The following is a 23,448-nucleotide window of genomic DNA, read 5'->3' on the forward strand; positions in this document are numbered from 1 at the left end:
ACAATTGTAAGGTGATAAAATCACACGCGCACACACACACACACACGTATATGTGTGTGTCCTACAGAAAATTTAGAAAATTTTGAAAAATCATTTACTGTCATTTATTTTAAATATTTATACACTATCTATAAACATATACAACATTTGCTAATAGGTAATCAGAACGCTTGCACGTTGCTGCGAGTTTTTTAAAATCATATGATTGAAGATTAAAAAAACAAAAAGAAGGAAACAAGATTTAGAGCTAAGCGAAATTGTAGGGACACTCCTGACCGGCAGGGGGCACGGTGCAGTAAAAGATGTACTGCAAACCTGCAAGGAGGTTGGTAGAAACGGAAGTAACGTTGATATCAACAACCTGAGTTGCAACTCAGGCAAAACTTTACTGTCGTTATAACTAGCTTTTAAAGTTATTATATTCGTCGCAAATGCCGTAATAATATCTTGTATATTATGGAGGAAGCATTTTCCTGTGAGCCGTGGAAGTGGTTTGTGTTTATGCTGAAACTTAGTGGCTAATTTAGTCATTTTGAGCAGCCAAGTTAGCTATCTTTTTGTCAGCTGACAAGAGTGAATTCGTTTTGACAGCCTCGGTAAGCAAACAGTAGTCTAATATGCCCAGGTTTTGTTTTGTGTTTAGTTTTGATAAGGTTGCGGGTGTAGCTGGATTGCCTTCTCGCTGTTGTTGACACGTCCTGGTAGGTTTTTATCTGGTGCTGAAAGTGCCCGGTTCGCAATGCTCCTGCAGCTGCTCCCACCTGTCAACTAGCTGGCTCCTCCTGTCTCCCATCTGCCGTCACCCAATGGCTCACTGCGGCTCCTTAGAACCGAGCGCAAAGGTACAGGCATCACGTCCGGATAGCATCATGCCGCCGCAGGGTAGCGTAGACCAGAGCATGAAGCCGGTATTGTTCGAGATCTTCGGCGAGATATGGACCGTCCAGTCGCGCCTCGGTCAGGGAGTCTCGGCCTCGGTGTACCGGGTCAGCTCAGGCAGAGCCACCACGGCCGCTGTCAAGGAGTTTCAGGCCGACACTCAGGGAGGAGATTACGGGTATCGTAAAGAGAAGTCCGTGCTGGAAGACATCCAGGGACATAAAAACATCGGTAATAACAACATTATTTTACCCAGTATAAAAACATGTAGACCTGTGAGTACGAAGCAGGCAGAAAATGTGCTCAAGTTACCGTCTAGCATAACAAAGTGTCAAAAACACTAGTATGCTGACAGGGAAATTAAATGTCATTACTTAATATGAGCCTTTCTGTAACAGATATAAAGCTTCTTTGGTACTGTTTTCAGACCCTTATGTGTTGCTGTTTCTTTGAAATAGAAAAGACACATTATAATGAAAATCTGACATTTTAATAGGAGCTTGCTTGTCATCAGTGGCATACAGATAGAGGTACAGGTAGATTAGTCCGTAAGAACATTTATTAAAGTTAGGGTCTTCTTCGTAATTCTGCATAAGATAACCCATGAGACAGGATCTCATTGCAGTATAACGTAAGGTTTTATATCGTCTCACAATGCTGTAATCTGCAAAGTTATCATGGTAGACATATAAGTCTGTAAACCTATTGTAAAATCTGAAGTTTTATTCAAATAAACCATACATCACGTGCTTGCTGGCTGTTCAGCAAAGGTCCTCTTATACAAACATGGTCGTTATAGTCAAGTCAATGGTACTGTTTAGTACCAGGGTCATATGTCTTTTTTGTTACACATGATATGTATGCAGACCTAGCTGTGTGAAATGACAGATTTGCTCTCTTCTCAGTGACTCTGTACGGGGTGTTTACCAATAGCTGTATGGGTGCTGCCACGCGCTGCCTTCTGCTGGAGCTCTTGGATGTCAGTGTGTCTGAGCTGTTGGTGAGGGGCAGCAGTGGTACCCAGGGTGGTAGGTAAGCCACTGCTTCTCATGCAGCATAATTCTGACCGTGGCAGATTGCAGAGAGGCTTTCCTGTTATTTTTCTACCCTCAACAATACAATTGGGATGGACAAAATAATTCACGTAGCTGTCAGTATAGTGCCATACAGTTCGACAGGATCATAAAGTTGAATCAAAAACATTGCAACCTTCATGAAGGGAGGATTTATTACTGGAGATTTGACTAAGTAGCCCTAATAAACTGGAACCTGAGGGCGTGTAGCCACATAATGCATTGTGTGGTATAAGTAGTGTAATATTAAAAGTTTCTGCCTCTCACATATACGATCACTTGTTCAGTTTGTGAGCTGTGCGCTCATGTGTTTTGTTGACAGGTGTTTATTCATTAACTCCCAAATTTTGAAAAAAAGGCCAATGTCAGCATTCTTCATAAGTTTGTAATCATTAAATCACAAGTAATTGTCCCTTTTGTGAAAAATTACAATTGAATGATTTGAGATTTGATCGCAGTAGCTTTTACTGAGAATCTTTCCAGTTCCAATAGCTATGTATAACGGCTGACCGTTAGCTCTCTGTGCTAGATACCAAGTGGTAATTTTTTTTAATTTGGGTGAACCGACTCTTTATTTTGATAAGTTTTTAAAAATTCCAAGTGTTTAGTATAGGTCTCTGAATGTTACAGTACTGCTGAATAATAGTACTGTATTGTTAACATTGCCCTCACAGACAATATACAATCTATAGTACCGTATATAATGAATGCTTTAGCACTGCAGTCACTTTAGGAGAGTCAAGCTTTCTGTTCCATTTCACAGCATGATGTTTTTTGGCAGACCCCAGCAGGGCCACTCCATGTGGCTCGTCCAGCACTGTGCCAGAGACATCCTGGAGGCGCTCACCTTCCTTCACAGGGAAGGGTACGTTCATGCAGACCTCAAGCCACGCAACATTCTGTGGAGCGCTGACGACGAGTGCTTCAAACTCATCGACTTCGGCCTCAGCTTCAAAGAGGGAAACCAGGTGTGTGAGTTCAGGTACTGGAAGGTTAAGTGGAAGAGGAGCAGGAATAATTGGGTATTGTATTTCTAACACTCTCCTGGCCTCTATTCCCCCAGGATGTCAAGTACATCCAGACAGACGGGTATCGCGCTCCAGAGGCTGAGCTTCAGAACAGCCTCGCTCAGGCCGGGGTGGAGGTGGAAGGGGACTCTGGCTGCACTGCTGCTGTGGACCTGTGGAGCCTTGGCATCATCCTCTTGGAGATGTTCTCAGGAATCAAACTCAAAGACACAATCCGCTCACAGGAGTGGAAGGTACGCTGGGCAATATTTCGGGGTTCATGTGATAATATTCTTGTTGATAGGACAAAATACTGAAGAATCATTTTGGTATATAACTCACAATAGCTGTTGAGCTTTCCTTGTGGGGTTTTTGGCTGTTGACAGTTAATTCTCTGCATAGATACCAGTTGATTGATTATGGTTTTACCTTTGACCCATTTAAAGATGGATGACGCCACTCCACTTCTTCCCACTGTACTGAAACAAAGCCAATGTATCTCTAATACAAGTACTAATAATGTCATTCAGAGCTTGAGTCTGTGCAGTAGTGTCAGGTCCGTGATATAGAATTCCTGCCCATCCACCCATCTCACACAGTCATGAGTAGCGCTCAGCTGTCAGTCATGATTTATCACCACCTCTTTTGGAGCATTAACTAATTAATTCAGCTTCCTCAAAACAAAACATTTAAAATTACATTACAAGAACTACATAAAATGACAGAAGCCACCTTTGGGGAAAAATTTATTTGACATGTACTTTGAGTTTTTAATTTGGCCAATGTCCCATTTGCTAACATGGAGTAGGAGGGCTTTGTGACAGAGCCAGACTCTGTGAGCCAGAAGCCACTGAGATGTTTTGGCTTCACTTTTGAGAGCTCTCATGTCCATACAGTCAGTGGTTCTTACAGTCTTCCTGCACTTCTTATATTTTGTAATCAAATCACTTCCACACTGCCAAAGTCACTCATCTTTTTGAAACTGACTCCATCACCTCAGAGCTGGTCACAATGTTACTGTCACTTTCAGCCATGCTTGTTGTTGCTGCGTGTAATCGTATGAGGTCACTTTGTCAACGAATGGGTATGATATGGTGCAGCCTTAGTTGAAAGTAATGACCAAGCTCTGCTCAGGGTAGATTGATGACATTGATTTAATGGACTCGAAAGATCTTAAAATGTGGAAATGTGCAGAAAAAACTGCAAACTGAACAAGATTTAATTCTGTTTAGAAGTGTTCAAATGTTCAATGTTCATTTAGAGTTTGGTCTAGACCTGCTCTAATTGGAAAGTGTCATGAGATAACTTTTGTTGTGAATTGGCGCTATATAAATAAACTGAATTGAATTGAATTGAATTGAAAATTTAATTTTCAGTTAAATGTAAAGAGAGAGGAACAGGTCTGTATTTGTAACAACAGGTATTGCAATTGCCCTTGAGTTAACTAAGTTAAAGGGGAAAAAAATAACACAACATACGCAATAAAAAACAGAATAAAAGAAGTTTTCACCAATTTTGAATCAGCTTTGTCTGTTTTACCTCTCGTTCAGGATAACAGTGCTGCCATTGTAGACCATATTTTTGCAAGCAACAGTCTGCTGTGCCCTGCCATCCCTGTTTATCACCTCAGAGACCTTATCAAAAGGTAAGTCCTCACTCATACAGCTATGAATTCTGTCTGATTCAGATTGATGGAGTATTAATACTAAGCTGTGTTTTCTGCCTATTGAATATTGTGTGCAGTGAAACTGTCGTAAATGTGTTACGTTGGGGTTTTGTTACTTTTGTGTCTTCAGCATGCTTCTCAACGACCCAAAGCAAAGATGCACAGCTGAAACTGCCCTGCTGAGCCCATTCTTCAGTATTCCCTTTGGTATGTGTCAATATTTGAGATATCCAACAATATTAAAATATTCCTCAATGAACCATATTCATCTGTGTGTGTGTGTGTGTGTGTCAGCTCCTCACATCGAGGATCTGGTTCTGCTGCCCTCTCCTGTTCTGCGTTTGCTCAACCTGATTGATGACAGCCATCTGCACAATGATGAAGAGTATGAGGGTACAGCATCACTTTTGTTATTTTGCTGTCTTGAATGGACACTGTTTTTTCCAGTTGTCTAGATGTTAAAGCACGTAAAAATGGTTGTCATTGTTTCTCCCAGACATCCTGGAGGACATGAAAGAGGAGTGCCAGAAGTACGGCTCAGTGGTTTCTCTGCTCATCCCCAAGGAAAACCCAGGGAAAGGACAGGTTAGTCTGTTGTTGCATAAACCGGCAATCTTCAAAATTTGCAAAAATGTTTAGCTTGCCAGGAATTCTCAATGTGAGACATAGCATTCATTTTACAGCTTTTTTAATCATAGAAAACCTCCACTGCAGGATAACTGAAATCTTCACGCGCCCTTCATCTTACAAGCATCTTTATTGCACATGTGCATCTCTAAGCAGAGATGAGAAAAAAATGAGATGGCTCACTTCTCTGGTACTTCAGTCATCAGTTCCATCATCAGAAATGAACGTGCAAATTCGTACTAGCCAGATGTAGCATTTTACTTGCCTCAGGCAAGCGGGTGATCCATATTGAACTTCCTTTCATGGTGATATTGTCCCAATGTATAGTGAAATTAGTTTCAAGTAATAGGGAGGGAGATGGAGGAACAGAAACAGAAAAGGCAAAAGACAGCTTTCTGGCTACTAATATACACAGTTCAGGAGAGACTGGAGTGTTTTCAACAAAACAAAACTGCTTGAAAATGCAGTCTGTTCTTGCACATGTGGCAACCAGAATGCGACACAGTCAATTTCAGTTGAGATGCAGGGTTACGCACACATTCAGACATCTGCTCACTAATTCGCCCGCCTGTTCTCTGCGTGTCTACAGGTGTTTGTAGAGTATGCCAACTCCAGTGACTCCAAAGAGGCTCAGAGGCTGCTGACGGGCCGCACCTTCGATGGGAAGTTTGTCGTGGCCACCTTCTACCCTCTCAGCGCCTATAAAAGAGGTTATTTGTACCAGACTGTGCAGTGAAGTCCTAAAGCTCAGTTTGCACCTCTGCAGTGTTTGCATGAAAAAACACAACTAAATAGGGTACCACAGGGGAATCTTTTTTTGTCCCCTATAAAAATAACTACAGCCAACTCAGTCATGAGTGGTTGCTCTGCAGTTTCAAATGATTTAGTTATAAATGAGTGTAGTTCAAAGTTCTGCATGTTATCCATGTGGTTTTCTACAGTAAATTCTGTGCTTCATGCAGAGTGGAAATTGAGCTCGGCTGTGAGGGGCATATAGCAACACTTTATGTTTTCTGCCTCCAGTCTGGCAACTACTCTTATCAGTGCACATCCATGTAGTGCTTCAAGGTGACCTGCATGTATTTTAATGACTCTGGGCGAAACGTCTGAGGTCTGGGTACAGCAGTTCCTGTTCTATCCTCCATTTCATTTTCAGAAATTACCATGCAGAAAGAATGTGTAATCAGTGCAAGAAAAATGTTCTCTGATGAACCTTCATCAGGTGCATACAGTTTAGGAATCTGTTCTCAGCATTTCTAAATACTTCTACATATCTAAGCAGTTGCATCACCCTTGATAAATTATTATTGAAACACGTTATCTCATCAGGTGAGTCACGGGTGTGATTAAAAACAGGATAACGCTGATCTCCCAGTATTGCTGAATGGTAGTACTGGGAGATCCTGATGACAAACACAGTTCCTCTCAGCTAAATATTTCCTGTGGTGAAATTGGCGTCATATCCTGTTGTTAAATGACTAATGATAATTCTGATATTACTGTTGCCTATTTATATTTGTTATGCTGAACATTTATTGAGGGGAAATGGCATGGTACAAAGACAGGTACAGGTACACTGTGTTTGACTGGTTTGGTTTGGAGTGATCTCTCTATCAGCTGGTAGTTTTTGCTCACTCACTCTCTGCCATTATCTGAGCAAACCAAGGGCTCCTAGTAGCTGTAGCCTTACTCATTGTAGCTTTTTATTTACAAAAGTCTATAGATTCTGTTTTTATCCTTGGTTGACTGTGCTCATTTTTAGGGGGCATACAGTTTTGACTGCAACACTGAAAAGGGTACATGAACAAATATTTCGTGCTGAAAATGATAAGATTTTTGTATAGCTAGCGCAGTCCGAGAAACGACTGTCCTATGAATAGAATCTGAATTGTCCAGAAACCTTTTTTCCAGCTGGAGTGGTACAAAAATTGTGGTAGCTCCAACAGTGGTAAAAAGTGTTCTTGAACCATCTAGAGCTAATATGAATCAGTCTAGAGCCAAAGTGTTGAGCAATATATAATTTCTCATTAGGAAATTCACAATAGCAAGTGTACGTACCCAACAGTCATGTCAGGAGCAGTTTAAAGCTGCTGTGTGTAGAACATTTGTAGCATCATTCAAATTTGTCTTAGGACACAGGTTGTTTATTGTAGAAAACATTCAGTCAGTCCAGGTGAAAATCAGTGTAGTCCATGTCTTTCTTTGACCAGAGCTGGACTTTTTTCCGATCTTACACATTGAGACTTTGACGTATCGATGCAAAATGAAGACAAAATGTATAACGTTATGCAATCTGATGCTATCAGTCGGTTTGTGTTTGAACCAGTGGATCGATGGGTACACTGCAAGCCCAACATCACCAAGATTACTATTTCACACTTCCATGTCTTTGAAGAAATGTTACTAGTTGCTTGACAGTTTGTTGACCTATGAACATGATAGAAATGTCTAAATGTTCACACTTGAGAGTGAAGATTTCTTTGAGCCTTGGAAATTTCATAAGTTTGTTATTTGGCTTTTATCAGGATGGGAAGAAACAGATAATGCTGGATAGGTGTGACAGAGAGTCAGTAAGCTCTGTATTTTTGCAGTGGAATGTAGTTCTTGTTTGAGAGATTCTTTTCTTCGCTTGCTCCCACTTAATAATGGTGGATTTGCAGTACCCATCAAGCCCACTCAGTCACACAGAAACATTAGATGATTTCTACACAAGTGCCCTATGACTTTAAAGCTAGCTAACTAACCAAAATGCTGCTAGAACAACAGGTTGTGCAAATTACAAATGCCTTAGAGAATAATTCCCTTCCAGTAGTAGTCCCTGCGTGGTAGTCCCACCCAGTAACAGAACTAGACCGTAAGCAGGGATGTGTCTTTTGGTTTGTTCATGAAACTTCTCATTGTTCATTTTCACTGTGTTCTTGTTAAAGCCAGACTATGTAACTTACTGAACAGCAGTCACTGCAGCAACCAGTGAAAATGATGAACTCATGCTAATGCTGATATTAGCTACAGTAAATGCTAAATTACTAAATCCTCAAAATGCTAAAATAACCAAAACTGCTGTTTAACATTTTAGCAGTACCTTCCACCATTTAGCTAAAATGTAATGGCAAACCCTTTGGTGTAAAGGGTAAATTTTATTGCTTATTTGTAAGATTAAGAATGAGAATTTCTTCTTTAAGAGCTCCATAGCTTTGCTTTAAAGTTTAGTGTGTGAAGAACCGCAACTGGTTCACTTATGCTGTAGAGCACAAATATAGAGCCCTGCTTTACTTAATGGCTAATGTGATTCAAGTATGTGAGAGGCAGTACATATTCATGTGAAATAAGAAAATATTTGAAGCTTATGGGCATATAAATGTTCCTTTGTCTGAGATTTATTTTTATTAAATAATGTTCAACTTCTTTGTCTTTGACAGAAAACACATTTAAATTCTCTAACCAAAAATGTAAAAATCTAGAGTTGTCAAAGAAGTTGCAGTTTTGTCTTATCTAAAAACCAACATATTTTTCTACAGACTATTTGTATGTGCCTGAAATGTGAATTCCAATGTTTCCGCTTGGGAACATAGCTCAAATCATAATTTGAAACTTGAATTGAACTCCTACCACTCGACTACAGTCTGTGGTACGTAATTGTGATGGTCAGTTGCTTGCAAGCAGTGGTTTTCAGTACCAGGTTAAGAGCACATTTTCTTCCACAATTTCCTCATCATTTTTCCCATAGTTTTTCAAACACTTGGTGCAAAAATATTTTATAATGTCAAAATATTCTTTAAAGGTATTTGAATTTGGTTTAGTTTTTTTCTTTAGCTTCATAACCATCTCAAGTATGTATGGTTTAGCTGAATGCTGTTAGCAGTCCCAGATACGTGTCTATAATTCTCTGTAGCAGTGCTCCTGTATGAGGCTGTTTCAGGTCTTCTTCAAGCATGATATGAATAATAGTCCCATTTAGAATAAAATAGACAATAAAGGTGTAGTAACGTGTATCCTCCCCACCTCCATCATGCATCCAAATACAGTCACTTCTGTTTTTTTTTTGTTTTTTTTTTAAAACAAAAAAAACCCCGGATGTCAGCAGTGTAAATGCCAAACTCGATGCATCAAAACTGATACAAACTATTAAGTGATGTCATGGTGGCTCTGTCTGCTGATTATTACAGAGTTCTCCTATGATGCATCATTGGCAACAAAGAGCCCTAGCTGAGATTATTAGGTTAGGTAAATAGATTTGTGTTTATATAGCACAGTATTTTTCCAGCACAGTTTGGTGGTTCAGACAGTTTGAGGTGCAGCTGCACATCGAATCACCAACCTTTCAGTAAGTGTCCGACCTGCTCTGCCTCCTGAGCCACAGTTGCCCCATATATATGTGTCTTTACTACATGGTCATCATTACGCCACGCATGCTCAGGTTGATTTTAAAATGACATATCCACATCCTCACAAAAGTTGCTAACTGACATTTTTTGACATGAGGGACAGTGGCAAATGACACAACACAGACATCAAGTGGCAAGTCTTTGCGAGAGCCCGACCGATCTGTTAGCCGATAATAGCCTATCACAGATGTATATCAGTATTGGTGTATATGTCGTCCAATGTGATTCTTTGTTTCATTTTTTCCCAGATTATATTCCTCCCACATGCATTCAGCATGCAGGTTTCCACATCTTAACTCAAAGATAGCTTCCAAAGCTCAGTCTGCCTTGTCCTTTAACTTTAAAAGTTGCTAAGGCTGTCTAGATACTCGTTCAAGCTGGCTTATAATTTTGGAGACATGAACACTAGGCCGCAACAGGTGATGAAACAGAGAAGCACAGAGGAACAGTAAAGAGGTGAAAAAAAAGACCAAACCAAATATGGCTTTTATATCATGCTACAGACTTTATTAACATGACCACCTACTGAGTCCCTCATTCGCACTGCCATTGTTAAATGCACTGCAACCTGATCGCTTTATAACTGCTTCATTCACTGTTTTGTTTGTCATTTTGTAATGAGGATGATACTGAGGTGTTGGGTGCGAATTAATGTTAGCCTTAGGTCATTGGTTGTATGTTCTGTAGTTTGTAGTTTACACAGAAGAAAGCAGGTTTCTATTGATGGCTGCAGTTGGAACCCTAATGTGACCACCCTGCGTCCATGGAGGGGTGAGAATGATAACCAACTGATCCTGTGCGGTGACAGTATTTGTTAGCCATGGCTGTCAGTCTGGTCAGCTTTGGCCCTATTTGCATTAACAGGCTATGAATTAACCTGCTGCCACAGACCTGTGAGTGTCTACAGTGGAAAAGTGAATATTTAGCAGTGTTTAAATATTAGACTCAAATATTTATCGAGGCTGCTGTTGACCTGATATAACATCAAGTTGTTTGCTGCATGCTGATTCTGTTTGGGGAAGGAGCTCATTTTAGTTGAATTCTGATCTTCTTATGAGCTGAGATCCAGTATATGCAAAAACAGCTTTGTTTTGTGTTTGTTTACACAATAAGTTTTGCTTCTATATTATTAATTTATGGCTGTGGAATTTGTATTTCTTTCTTAAGTCAGTTTTTCACTCTTGATCCAGAGGGCATAATGTTTTTGTTCCAAATTAAGTGTGGAACCAAAAAAAAAGATGCCTTCCTCCTCTATGAACCCCCTGTACTTAGAAAGGTCAAAAGATGCTATTCAAACTTTGACACTGCTTATATATCACCTAATGTTATATTGATGCACAGTTGTATCTCAGTGAATTTATGTCTCATGTAACACTTCCACTACTGGCTGCTTTAGCAGGTTGAGAGGGAAGAGTCAAGATAAATCCAGTTTTTAATCCCAAAAAACTACACTCTGCTAGAAAGTTCACTGTCAGCTTTCCTCGTAGCGGTAAGTGGCTCCGGATTAGAGCGGGATCCAGTGTGACTGTGGGTGTTCATTGTTCCACAAAGTGCAGCTACAGATCTCACTCTTCCCATTACCCACACCAGTATTGCACAGAAATTGAATATTTTCCACTTGAATGAATACATACTTGAGTCACAAAATGTGTGTCGTTCTTATTTGCATTGACTTTGTACGTAATCACGCAGTGCGACAACTTGGCTTTGCGTTTGGTGTGGACACGCCACAATGCTCACTGCCATGCACACAGCAGTTTGGCCTGAGGCAGCATCAAAATGTCTCATTATAGTCAGACATGTAAACCATTTTTCACCAGTTGGTGATAATATGCAAACTAAGGCTGCAGTCAACAATATTTTTTATTATGGAGTGATCCATTCATTAGTTTTTGGGTGGCTCCATTTCCTCCCTGTCTGACCTTAGGGTCATCACTCATCACTGTCTTTATGTCTGTAGCCCTGACTCAACTTCTTTACTTGTCTTCCTGTCTGTTTTTTTGTGGGTGGGGACACTAAAGAGAAATATGTGCTCATGGAAAATAACAGGAAATCTATACAAGTTTCTAAAAATGCAGTGAAGTATCTTTCATTACTTGTTTAAGTCTTAACATTTCAAACATATACTTCTCACTGCCTTTTGGGTGTGCTGATGAGCTAAGCAACAGATATAAATTCATTTCTCTTCCTTTTCTCTGTCATGTAACACGTTTTGGGTTGTTGCTCAGAGTGGCTCCTTTGTGCATTAGTGTGTGTCTAGATAATTTGGACAAGGGGTGTGTGCGTGTGTCTGTGTGTGTGTGCTCATAGAGGATGAAGTGGCAGTAACAAGTTATTACCATTTTTGGAGACAGTGTTTCTAAGCTGCAAGCGCTGTCTGCCTGTGTGCATGTGTGAGATCGATATATGTAAAGTGTGTTTCATACTATTTCCCTCTATCGGTGTGTGTGTGGTGTTATAGCTCAAGCAGTATGCCTGTTTGTTTGGAAAAGACAATATTATGTCTTTTAAAATCATAAAGACAGTGTGAATAGTCCGAGTCAGTTTGGAACTGAAGAGTGAATATGCAAGAGTGCATCCAGCCAAATATACTGTGATGTCTATAGTGTCCATTCCTATTAACAAAGCACACATTATTTAAGGCTAAGCTTGGGATTCTTTATAGCAAAGAAGGTAAAAGGTGAAGTGCAGTGGTGTAGAGACAAGGTCAAGTATAAAGAAAATAAATCAAGTGCTTCATTGTGCTCAACAGGGCTATTCACAAAACTTTCAACACTTTAACAAGAGTGCTTCAAGAGACAAAGACTTTTTGTTGATGGAATTAGTCATGTTGAGGTGAAGACAGATTGAAGAGCAATCACACTACAACAGTGATTATACCTTCAGATGTGCCACTATTGGTTCATCTTGAGCTGTCCTTACAGTTTAACTGAGACATGTTGACAAAGTGTTTACTACTGTTACAAAGGACTGTTTCAGTTAAGTACTTTTTCAATACCACAAAAATGATAAAATGATTAAAAATGATTCAATATTGACATTTGGTTGTACCTGAAATACCAAAACGTCAGGCAAAACAACCAAGGCTGCACAGATGTGAACACAACATGTTGCTTTGTGTTCTGTGACTTTTTCTGAACCAGCGTTGTGTGCAGGTTGGTAATACAAATAGAAAATTAACATATTTTTCACTTTTTGCTTTGGTATTGAAAACTGGGGCTATTGAGTGTTGTTTTTTTTTAATATATACTAGAACTGTATCAAAGTTTAACATTGTGGTATTATGACAACCTTAGTTTGAAGAAACTTTTTTCTTTCTAATTCTTAATTAAAGCTGCAATAACTGATTTAGGTCACAAAACAACTCTAAAAATAGACTAAAAAGCTCTGCAGAGTTTTGTGAGTTTCTTTGTTACTATAAAAATACTGACTTTCAGATGAAGTGAGCTTCACCCTGAAGAACTACAGATAATTTAATTTGACTTTACTGCTCTCATCCAGTCGGATTTGAGGATAAATGTTGAGCTGCACAAGCTGTGAAGGCCTTAAAACACCAAATCGTGACAGAACTGTCAAACAACTGAAAGCAAAATTGTTTGATCAGGAGGAAGAACTTGCACAGGTTGCCATCAACATTTTGAGTCTGAACAACTCAAAAGGCCTTCATTGTGATGCATTATTTAAATATCAGAAGACAATCCTTATGACAATTGTTGCCTTTTTTTAAAATGAGGTCTTCCTTTTAGTTTTATTTGAACCAGTATGTTTGTGGAATAATTTGTTCTGTGTTAAGTAAAAGTGTGGGATATTTGAAGAAGTGGGATGACTGATTTGGCCAAATAAATTCTCATGTTTTTTTCCCAGTGAAACATGAATGTTTTCATATAAAATGTTCATGTCCATTTCTGTTCCCAGATAATCCATCCTCAGTGAGTAGTCCTGCTTCAGGAAATGTCCCACAGCTGCAATGATTGTTACTTTTTGTTTAAACAAAAAAATATTAAGCACAATATGAGAAGGTCACTGTATGCAAGACACATACAACTGTGTGTGAAAATATGTGAGTTCATGCTTTACAGTGAATTGTGGCACTCATGCTGTTGCGTTTAAGTATCTCATAATAAAAATGATATTAGATTTGAACTGATGTTTGTGTGTTTTTTCGGACTCCACAAGTGACTGATTGATGTGTGATGACAGACATGATCGCAGATATTGTTTTGTTTTTGGGGCCATTTAAGATATGTATTTGCGGATGTCTACAGTTTGATTTTATTGCTCGAATAAATAATATAGTAATAGAAACCATGACTCATAACTCGAATTCCAGCAACAGATCTACTATAGAGACAAATTCATATCAAATAGTGATCCCTGGTCTAAAACGTCCAAAGCTAAATTTTGACTATTGTTCAATGTGAGGTTAAAAATCACTAAGGATTTAGACAGCGCATGTATTCCCTTTTTAAATTCACTCTAACCAATAATATTGAGTGTGGTGCCTCTCTGTGGCTGCTGTTGGAACTACAACACACAGCAGCTTCAGCAATGTCTTTGTCCAGAGATGCTCTTTGCTGTCTGAGGTGAAAAGGCCTCCCTGATCTGCACGCAGAAAGTTGTGAAGTGTACCAAGAAACATGACCTTCCTGGCAGAGGTAACCTGCTCTTTGAGCACACACACACAGATTCACTGTCATTGTGGGAAGACCAGTCAATGTGGTGAAAAATAGTAGATAATTGAGATTAATCATCACTGTGGTAGGGGAACAAATCACATATCGAATCCTTAATGCATTCTATGGCATTCACTTGGAAAAGTTTTACGCACAAGCAGCCCCAGGGACTGAATTCTTCAGGCTGGGATGATGCCTTCCAGAAAGTTTGAAATGCAGTTGCAGCTGAGCCATAAAGCCAGTACCAATGCAGTTATGGTGTCTGCAGGACAAGTCTTCCACAGCTAAGTATTAAATGTAAGTACCCTCACAGTTTACAGTTTTATGGTTTGAGGAGCCTGTAACGACAACACTGTAAATCACTCTGACTGGTAATGAGGAAGGAACAAATGATTTGAACACACGTGCTTGTGAAGAAATTTTATTCAGTCTCAGATTGTATATGAAAAGGAGTCAGGTGGCATTTAGAAATGTGCTCTCTTCTGGCAAGTGCTGACTTTTCTTTTGTTTGAGAGATTATGGGGTGGTGAAAGCAGATGGTAAATATTTGGTCTGGTTCTCCTGTAATGACATTAAGACACGTATACTGTAGTAGCGATTTTTCAAACACAACCTAAGAATGTGACATTTAACCTTACATAAACTCACACTCACCTCCGTGGATCCAGGCATGGCCTGTATGATCACCACCTCTTTGCTCTCCTGTTGTCTTCTCCTCATCCTCCAGATGAGCAGCATGGAAACTACCAACATGGCTGCTGCCACAGAACCTGCCACAGCTGTTACAACCATGGGGTTATTGGCAGCTTCCGGTGGAGTACCTTGGTCTGCAACCTTTATCAGCCTGGCATCAGTGTGGTCTGCAGAGCGAGGACGAGGCTGAGATACCAGCAGATCAGATATATCTGAGGACAAGCAGATAAAAACAGTGATGTTTCACAGACAGGATGGTCTTAGATGTAGACTATAGTTTAAGTGTTGTGTTTTATAGTCCCACCTTCCAGACTTAAGAGAAAGAAGGCATCGTCTCCTTTGATGAAGTTTCTGCTCTTCATTCTACTGTGGGTGATGAAGGTACTTGTTCCAGTTCCCGGGCCTCGATAGAAATAGCTGCCATCAGATGCAGTCACCCTGGAGCCCACCGTCCTGGGATTGTCCCAGTAGTACTCAGTGCCTGGGAGAAACAAATGACAGACACAATATTTAATCAAAAACAACTGACCGCATAAAGAACAGAATAATTGGGTGGTCAAGCTTGCTACACTATGAGTTATCCACCCTTCTCTCACCATCAGAGGATATCTTGCCAGGGTCAGTGGTGACCATTCGGTGCATGTTCATTTGCTGTCTGATGTCAGAGTGCTGATCCATCAGAGCCATAGTTCCCTGATGCCACGGACACGGCCATTTGAGCTTGTGGTCGTTGGGGCCTGAGGTCAGGTGGAAGTAGATGGCCATGTACCCTGGATGGGTACTTTTCCCATTTAGGTACACTCCTACCTACAGATCACAGAGCAGTCTGATGTAATGTTAGAGCACTTGCTACTTTTTAAGGGTCTGGTTTGTAGGATTAAGTAGTGTCTAACAACGTGATTGCAAACTGCAAACAACACCTCTTGTTTCGCCCTCCCCTATCGAGGCTGCTGAAAACACAAAAGGACCTAGAGCTTTAAAAGGCTCATTCTAAGGCACATATGTCAAACTGGTCCACAGGAGGGCCGGTGTGTCTGCAGGTTTTTGTGCCAACCAACCAAGAGCACACCGTTTGACCAATCAACTGTCTGAAGACGGAGATCAGTTGATTAAATGAGTCAAGTCTGGTGTGCTGCTACTTGGTTGGAAAGAAAACCTGCAGCCACACCGGCCCTCCTGTGGACCAGTTTGACATGCCTGAATCTAAGGTAATGAAAACATAAGGATTCTTAGTTTCAGGTGATTATACAAGAACAAAAATATAATCAGGAATATTATATTCCATTTATGCTAATATCATATTTAATTTTTGGTCCCATGTGGTTTTAATTCTACACAATGGAAATTTATTTTGATTGGACAATTATAGGTCAGAAACAGTACAAACAGATGTGTGTGACACTCTGGATTTCTCAGCTTTGACACAGCAGTCTGAATGATGCTCAAGTAAGAGCAATATTCTCTTGTGGTGAATATTTTTCTAGAGTGTATAGTTTGTTGTAGTTTGGGAAATAATGGAATATGACTAAAACTAGTGAATATGCTGGTTACATTGAGGAGATAAAATGTGGTGATGTTGTGTCACAGGTGGAGTGACAGTAAGGTAATATAAGTAAGAATTTCGTTCATATGAATCAGATACTGTCCAGGCACCGCCTCAGTTTTGTTGTTCTTTGCTTTCAGAAATAAAACCTAAAAAATCATAGCCTTATTTATTGAATTGTACAGAGGTCCATATGTGGAAGGAGATCTGAGCTGTCTGGTCCAAACAAAGTTTCTTCACCTTCCACACTCTAAAACCAAAAGCATGTGTAAAAATGGAATGAATGGAATGAACTGTGTGTTGGTCTGTTTGAACAGTAGCTACAATTGCTGGCATGCCTGGTTAACTAGCTGTGGAATTTGTGGCATTGAATGTTATATCTATCTATCTATCTATCTATCTATCTATCTATATATATATATATATATATATATATATGTATATATATATAAAAGCCCTGTTCATGACTTGCACTACTGTGTGGTACTTTTCTAGTGTATGGAGGATGGCTCTGGATGCTGTTAGGCTAAGATTTCAAACTTCTTTACATAAAAGGCTAACATTTCAAACATTTTAAAAATACTTGTCTGGAAACCTTAAAAAGCCAACCCATTTACCAGCTGGCTTACTGGAGCTAACATTAGCTCAGTTTGCTGCATGGCTATAGCTGATAATTATCATTTCAAATTGAAAGCCTTCTTTTGCCAGCTGCTGTCTGAAACAACTATGTTGACAACAATCCATTGTTTTAAAACCGGCTTTGGATTTTATTTGTATAGGTATTGCTAAATGAATGTCTACTCCTTTCATTCATCAAGACTGACAGAATGAGATACCAAAACGACTTTTACCTGGAAGGAGTAACCTGCTGGTGACAGAAAGCGAGGGCTGTATAGTTTGTTTCCTGCTGGCGTGGTGGCCAGCAGGCCCGTGATGTTGCGGATGTGCCAGATGTGTTGAGGGCACGTTGTAGATGCCAAGTTAATGTCATCCAGGGAAAAACCTCCCTTTGATGGACTGTTTCCCCTGACACCCTCAAAAACCACTCGAGCCTTCTTTGTCACGTCGAGATTGATGTTCTGCAGTTCCCAGGAGCCTGTGACACTGCCTGCAAAGGGGACAGGGAATATAATCACCATTACTAATCACATTACAGTGTAGATCATATTGTATGTAATATTTCATTTGTTACCTGAAATGCTCTTGAAGAGCCTCAGTTTACCGCTGGGGTTGGCCTTGTCGTACTCTCGCACCCAGATGTTGAGAACATCATCAGCTGCCCCTGTGTTGTGGAGGAAGAACTGCAGACACTGGGCTCCAGGTTTGGGGTAAAGCCAACGACTCTCCAGGAACGCGTGGTCACCGGGTTCAGCAGAGGCTGTGCTGAAGTGCATGAAGTAACCTTTTCCTGAATGAGGGCGGAGACAGCATATAATGTTGGCTACCTGAAGTAGCTACCTGAACAATAAACAAGGGAAATGTATGTTACTTGATCACCTGTGAATACCTGGTTAAATAATCTGTTCGTAAACAGATTAAAGAGGCTACTTCATCACTGTCACTTCATCATTATGCTCAAAGTTCCTTTTTGACCTTTGTGTTAAGAAATAACTGTCATATATTTTTGTTAAAATGATGATGATGAAGGACTCAATGGTTGGATAGGTTTTAGGCTTGGTTTAAGCAGTAAATCCCAGAATTATCTTTCAGCATTTTCTAAAAGGAAATGAAAAGAACCTCGCTATAAACTGTATTGAATACATCCATCCATGATGGATGGATGTATTCAAAGACAGACAACCACTCACGCACACACACACACACTCTCACACCAAGGGGCAATGTAGAGTAGCCAATTAACCTAATGTGCATGTTTTTGGTATTGTGGGAGGAAGCCGGAGTACCCGGAGAAAACCCATGCAGGCACAGGGAGAACATACAAACTCCACATAGAAGGGCCCAGACCGGGATTCGAACCTGGAACCCTCTTGCTATGAGGTAACAGTGCTTATCACCACTGTGCAGCCCCTTTATCAAAAAAATCACTAATAAAGTGGTATTTACTTTGAAACTTCACAGAATAAATATTTTTTTCTACCAGCCTCTACTTTTGTGCTACAGCTGCTTGTCTTTAAATGTCTAAATACGAAGCTAGATAAGGGAAAATGTGGTGACTACTAGCTGGACAACCACACAGAGATGTGGATGTGCTCCATGAGCTTTCAGTGTCTTCCATTCAGTTATTTTGTCTATGTGTGTATATACAGTTTAATGGCCTTCATTTTGTAACATTTTCACAGTATAAGACTATACTGTATATTTTTTGTCTGCATTTGCCTGTGATCATTAGTAAATTTAAAGCTTATTTGTAGATATTTTGGAAATATTTGATATCTCTGGAAGCTTTCAGAGTGTCCAGAAGGACACCATAACATGCATTTGGGATGATTGGCTCTCACCTTTGCACTGTCCCATGTTGGAGAAGTCAGTCTGAGGGCCTCCACTTACAGAACTATGTTGTTCCCACTTTCTATTGCCAGGACCCTGAATCATCCCACAAATGTTCTCCTCTTCAAAGTTACAACTTTCCACAAAGGTTGACGATTTGGCTGTAGAGAAAAATCAGTCACAGTTTCACCAAGAGTGCAACAGACCTGTGTAATTCACTTTTACTACTTTTGGTACTTAAGTACTTTTAGTATCAAATACTGCAAATAGAGCTTTTACTCATTATTTGCGTGGATACTTTCACTTTTACCAAAGTAATATTTTAGCACGATGCCGTTTTATCGATACCATGCTTTACAGACATATCCTCGCAGGTGGCCGATGTCAGGCTTGTGTGAGAGAATAAGTAATAGTGCATCACTCTCAGTGACTGTCTGATGGAAACTTCTTTTGTTTTGAGTTTTGAATCAGAGTGGAAATTTGACGAAGAAAAGAGCTAGCAACCTTCAGCACTTCAGAGACCTACTGTGTGCACACCTGAAACTTGAAATCATTCTGGGTCAATGAGGCTATGACTACTCAATAAATAAAAGACTGGCCAAGTAATATGTGGCATCTCCAGGATACTCATGGCTGCCTGAGGCACGTTACTATGGACTGATAAATTATGGATTACAGCCAAATATTATACATCAATATATATTAGTATCATCTTATGCCAGTTTATCACTCCTCCTGTATGTTACGTAGGTTATTATGATTCAAGTTAATGACAGTTCAAACACTCAGAGGACTCTTCTTACTAAACTCACTACAGCTCATGTGCACATTACAACTGCTGTTTTCCAAAATATGGAATTGTGTCTTAGATTCTTCATGCCTTTCCCTCTTGATCCAATATTCAGTATGTGATACTGCTTAATTATACTATGATATAATAGAGCAGTATCACAGATTGTTGTTTTGTTTTGACCTTTTTCTCAGTTCTCTTTGAGAGATAACATTGTTTCCCTGATGATTCTTTATTGCTTGCGTCATGTTTTTTATCAGGGCAAAGTCACACTGCAGTATTGGGCAATATGTTGGGAGACAAAAGTTACGAATCTTTAGCTACTGAACTGAAGAAAAAAATTGTCTTTTATATGTTGTATTATACTGTTTATAGAAGAAGGCCACATGATATTGCAAACATAATAGCTTGTGCATTAAAGGAAATATGTTTCATTTAGAACAATATTACAGTTTGAGAAGTGCAACTCACTGCAGTTGTAGAGAAGGTTGAGCTTGGTCAAGTCACTATGACTGAACCCCATCCGCTGACCAATCACATCCATAAAGTGTGGGATTTTGGTGACGATGGTGGGCTCAGAGCCGATGCTGAAGGACGTCTTACTGTAGTGCATTACAGAACCGTAGTCATAGGGAACGCCCAGAGCACTGGACACCGTGTCATCATAGGTATTGAAGTTGTGCTCTTTACCTGAGGAAGGCAAAAATGAATATAAGGAAGAATTCACTTATTTGTTCTTGAGTTATATAATGATGGAGTGAATAACAGAATTGCGAGTAACTGCCTTTTGGGTAAAAACTTATTCAGACAGCAGAAAATGTCTATATACACTAAGTGTTCTGTGTGTTACAGGTCAGTGTTACCAGGTTCAATGCGATCCCAAATGATGTTGATGTAATCATCGCGGTCAGCTCTGGACTGCTCGTGCCAGAAGCCCAATGCGTGCAGGAACTCGTGCTCAACAGTTCCCAGACGATCACAGTTGTTACCAATGGACAGCTGCTGCTTCCCCACATGCCGGTTGCCTACAGAAGAATAGCATCTGCAGAGAGGTGAAACAAGATGCACTTTGGACTACGGTAAGTGGTCTTTTAAGCAATGGAGACAAAGGACTACATTCAGAGAATATCAAATAACACCTGTAGCAGTAAGTAGTAGTGTAGTAAGTCCAGTATTCTCTTTCCTTTTACCTCTGTTTTGGTCTCTATCAACACGTGAGAAAAAATATCTGGAAACTGAAAGCTCCATAAAAAACACTAAGGCTGTGAGCTGTGAAGAAAAAGAAACATTGAGCAGAAAGCGGGACCAGATCCATCTTTTTCACCTTACATGTACTCATTTGACCTATGGTGTATATGAATTAGCGCAGCTTTAAACATTTGCTGAGGATGCCTTCGTAGCATGGGTGTATGATGTGACTCCACGTGCCATGACACATTAAAGCAGCAACACAGTTTATATGAAGTGTAAAGCTCAGCTCACCCACTGCCTTTGAACACAGAGATGTAGTTCTCTTCCCCTTTCCATGGTGCGAAGTCAATGCACGTCTTCAGTCTGTACTGGTCAAATGCCTTCAGGATCACTCCCTTTGCATTCATATCTACACGTCACAAAATATAAGACAAAGAAAAGAAGAAAATGTGAAAAAAAAAACATCCATCCCAAGAATATCCATAATAACATGTCACACACTCTTACTAATAACTCCACACACTCTTACCCAGACTATTCTCTAGGTAGTAGGGAATGGTTGTTGGCCAGCGATATTTATCTTCTATGATGGAGTTTCTGCTGAATGTCTGATAAGAATGATTAAAAGAGAAACAGCACAAACCTGAACAGACTCACTTTAGTGATATCACTGCAATGTTCTGTTTTAAATTTAATACCTTGCCTTGATTGCCATGCAAATTAAATTCCCTTTAAGACAGTATTCTGTCCTTCAGAAGACTTCATTATATGTAAGATCATAGTTCCATAAAACTAATTTGAATAATGCCCATGTCATTGGTATGTTTTACTGCTCATTGATATTTCTATCATTGAATTGTAAATGCACAGGGACATTATGAGCACAGAAATGTTCTTCATGCGTGCAAAGACATTATTGTATAAAATTATTACAATTATTATTACACAAATGATAATGTAAGGAAACATAACATATAATCACAAAATAATAACTAAAATTTATAACTGACTGTCTTCATTCTGATGACTGGTAGGGTCATCATGTTTGGGAAGCAAATATAATTTGAGGCCCATCACACTGCCAGAATTCAGATCCAAATAAAATGTCATACCCAAGCCTGAATGTGCAGATACCTGAAGTGTAGCAGCACTTTTTAAGCTTCAGTGTCCGTGTTCGCAAGCTTACCTCCTCCTGCTGGATATCTCCCTCCAACAAGTCCAGCCCAGCCGCTACCAAGGAAAATTGTACTGGTCATGAAAATCCTCAGAGGCATGGACATATTATACAACAAAGCATGGCAAAATAATCCACAAACCTTCATTGATGTTAAAGATGTCCCAGTCATGGCCTTCATCAACATCAGTTTCTGCAGATGTAGAATCAATAATATGCAAAAGAATTACATGAGGTACAAAATGTAACTTATTAGGTTAATCACTGTACTGTGGACTGGTGCAATAGACATTGAAAGCTCTTATGTAATGCAGTTGTCCAGACCTGAGATGTTTTGACTTTAAGCTCATTTAAAACTTTTATTTTATTTATTTATTCTTTTATTTAAAGGACTCTGACTCTATTTTAAATTATTATCATTATAAATTTTTATTATTATTTGAAATTGACTTCCAAATTGCTCTGAATTGTTGCCCTTTAGTCAGAGATGCACAGATTTCTTTCAGGAGTTCATACTGCTGCCACCTCAGCCACTAAAACACAGTGAAGTAGGAAGCAGGACATTTTGAGTGAGATGTGCTCAGAAGTCTTTCTGTTTAAGATTAAATACATACAAGAACATGAATGGTGAATGGAGGACAGAGGTGGAAGAAGCACTGAGACCTTGAATGAAAATAGCAATACCACAGCATAAAAAACTCAGCTACAATAAAAAGTCATGCATTTAAATTTTTATTTGAGTAAAAATAAAAGCATTACCATCAAAATAAGGACTGACTAACTTTAATGGCCACTTTAACGGTGAAGCTGGTGAAGGTGGCTTAACTACTTTATGCAGTTTATTTGCCGGAGAGGTTAAATAAAGTTTTATCTTAATATAACATAACATTATCATTTATTTACTGATTGTAATTACTTTTAATAAATTAAATCAACAAAGTAATTTTTAAATAAAGTTGTAAAATACGTGTAAGTGTAAAAGTATAAGGGAGCTGAAAATGGAAATCCTCAAGATCAAATTAAAAAAAATTTACCGAAATACAGTACAAAATACAATGTGTGACTCACCTGTATCACCTGTTAGCTTAGCTGCTGCCTAACATTGGACAAAACATTGGGCAGCACATTAATCAATCAATGGAGAAAATTGATGACATGATTTACTAATGAATGAATGAACAATATGGACACAAAGACCTGCACTTACCAGTCCCAGGCCAAAGAGCAGAATGATCTGCGTGAGTGTCATGGCCCCAGCTGCAGACACACACACTCACAGTGGTGCTCCAACCCACCTCA

At 39.5% G+C, this 23,448-nt stretch overlaps 2 protein-coding genes across 3 annotated transcripts; one reads left to right on the forward strand and one right to left on the reverse strand.

Annotated features, from left to right (window-relative positions):
- Nucleotides 1-295: 295 nt before the first annotated feature.
- uhmk1 (U2AF homology motif (UHM) kinase 1) lies at nucleotides 296-13,780 on the forward strand. 2 transcript variants are annotated; one of them, XM_046390735.1, is made up of 11 exons: nucleotides 296-596; nucleotides 706-1,110; nucleotides 1,785-1,911; nucleotides 2,716-2,920; nucleotides 3,016-3,213; nucleotides 4,510-4,604; nucleotides 4,756-4,832; nucleotides 4,920-5,018; nucleotides 5,122-5,210; nucleotides 5,842-5,962; nucleotides 13,553-13,780. In XM_046390735.1, the coding sequence occupies exons 2-11, from the start codon at nucleotides 807-809 to the stop codon at nucleotides 13,606-13,608; spliced, it is 1,371 nt and encodes a 456-aa protein (XP_046246691.1). In that variant the 5' UTR covers nucleotides 296-596; nucleotides 706-806; the 3' UTR covers nucleotides 13,609-13,780. The 2 variants fall into 2 exon arrangements, with proteins under 2 accessions (XP_046246691.1, XP_046246692.1); XM_046390736.1 differs by having other exon boundaries at nucleotides 300-1,110; nucleotides 2,734-2,920.
- Nucleotides 13,781-14,683: 903 nt separating this feature from the next.
- On the reverse strand, nucleotides 14,684-23,445 carry LOC124061011 (meprin A subunit beta-like). The gene is made up of 15 exons (XM_046392499.1): nucleotides 23,357-23,445; nucleotides 23,218-23,245; nucleotides 22,292-22,342; nucleotides 22,162-22,205; nucleotides 21,505-21,583; nucleotides 21,267-21,384; nucleotides 20,648-20,826; nucleotides 20,256-20,474; nucleotides 19,006-19,155; nucleotides 17,739-17,954; nucleotides 17,398-17,654; nucleotides 15,600-15,810; nucleotides 15,308-15,484; nucleotides 14,965-15,215; nucleotides 14,684-14,871 (listed from the first exon to the last, which is right to left on the reverse strand). Exons 1-15 carry the CDS (start codon nucleotides 23,396-23,398, stop codon nucleotides 14,827-14,829), a joined length of 2,067 nt encoding a protein of 688 aa, XP_046248455.1. The 5' UTR covers nucleotides 23,399-23,445; the 3' UTR covers nucleotides 14,684-14,826.
- Nucleotides 23,446-23,448: the final 3 nt, after the last annotated feature.

This window comes from Scatophagus argus, chromosome 6 (genome assembly GCF_020382885.2).
Source record: "Scatophagus argus isolate fScaArg1 chromosome 6, fScaArg1.pri, whole genome shotgun sequence".
NCBI classification, from domain to species: domain Eukaryota; kingdom Metazoa; phylum Chordata; class Actinopteri; family Scatophagidae; genus Scatophagus; species Scatophagus argus.

What these genes read in the sequence shown, in the direction of transcription:
- uhmk1 (XM_046390735.1), top strand. Translation starts at nt 807, where the DNA reads ATGGCTCACTGCGGCTCCTTAGAACCGAGCGCAAAGGTACAGGCATCA. An exon ending in AAAACCCAGGGAAAGGACAG is followed by an intron (nt 5,211 to 5,841) that starts GTTAGTCTGTTG and finishes GCGTGTCTACAG; the next exon opens with GTGTTTGTAGAGTATGCCAA. An exon ending in TCTCAGCGCCTATAAAAGAG is followed by an intron (nt 5,963 to 13,552) that starts GTTATTTGTACC and finishes TTCTGTTCCCAG; the next exon opens with ATAATCCATCCTCAGTGAGT.
- LOC124061011 (XM_046392499.1), bottom strand. Translation starts at nt 23,398, where the DNA reads ATGACACTCACGCAGATCATTCTGCTCTTTGGCCTGGGACTG. An exon ending in CATCTTTAACATCAATGAAG is followed by an intron (nt 22,206 to 22,291) that starts GTTTGTGGATTA and finishes TTTCCTTGGTAG; the next exon opens with CGGCTGGGCTGGACTTGTTG. An exon ending in TTGGGATCGCATTGAACCTG is followed by an intron (nt 20,475 to 20,647) that starts GTAACACTGACC and finishes TGCCTTCCTCAG; the next exon opens with GTAAAGAGCACAACTTCAAT.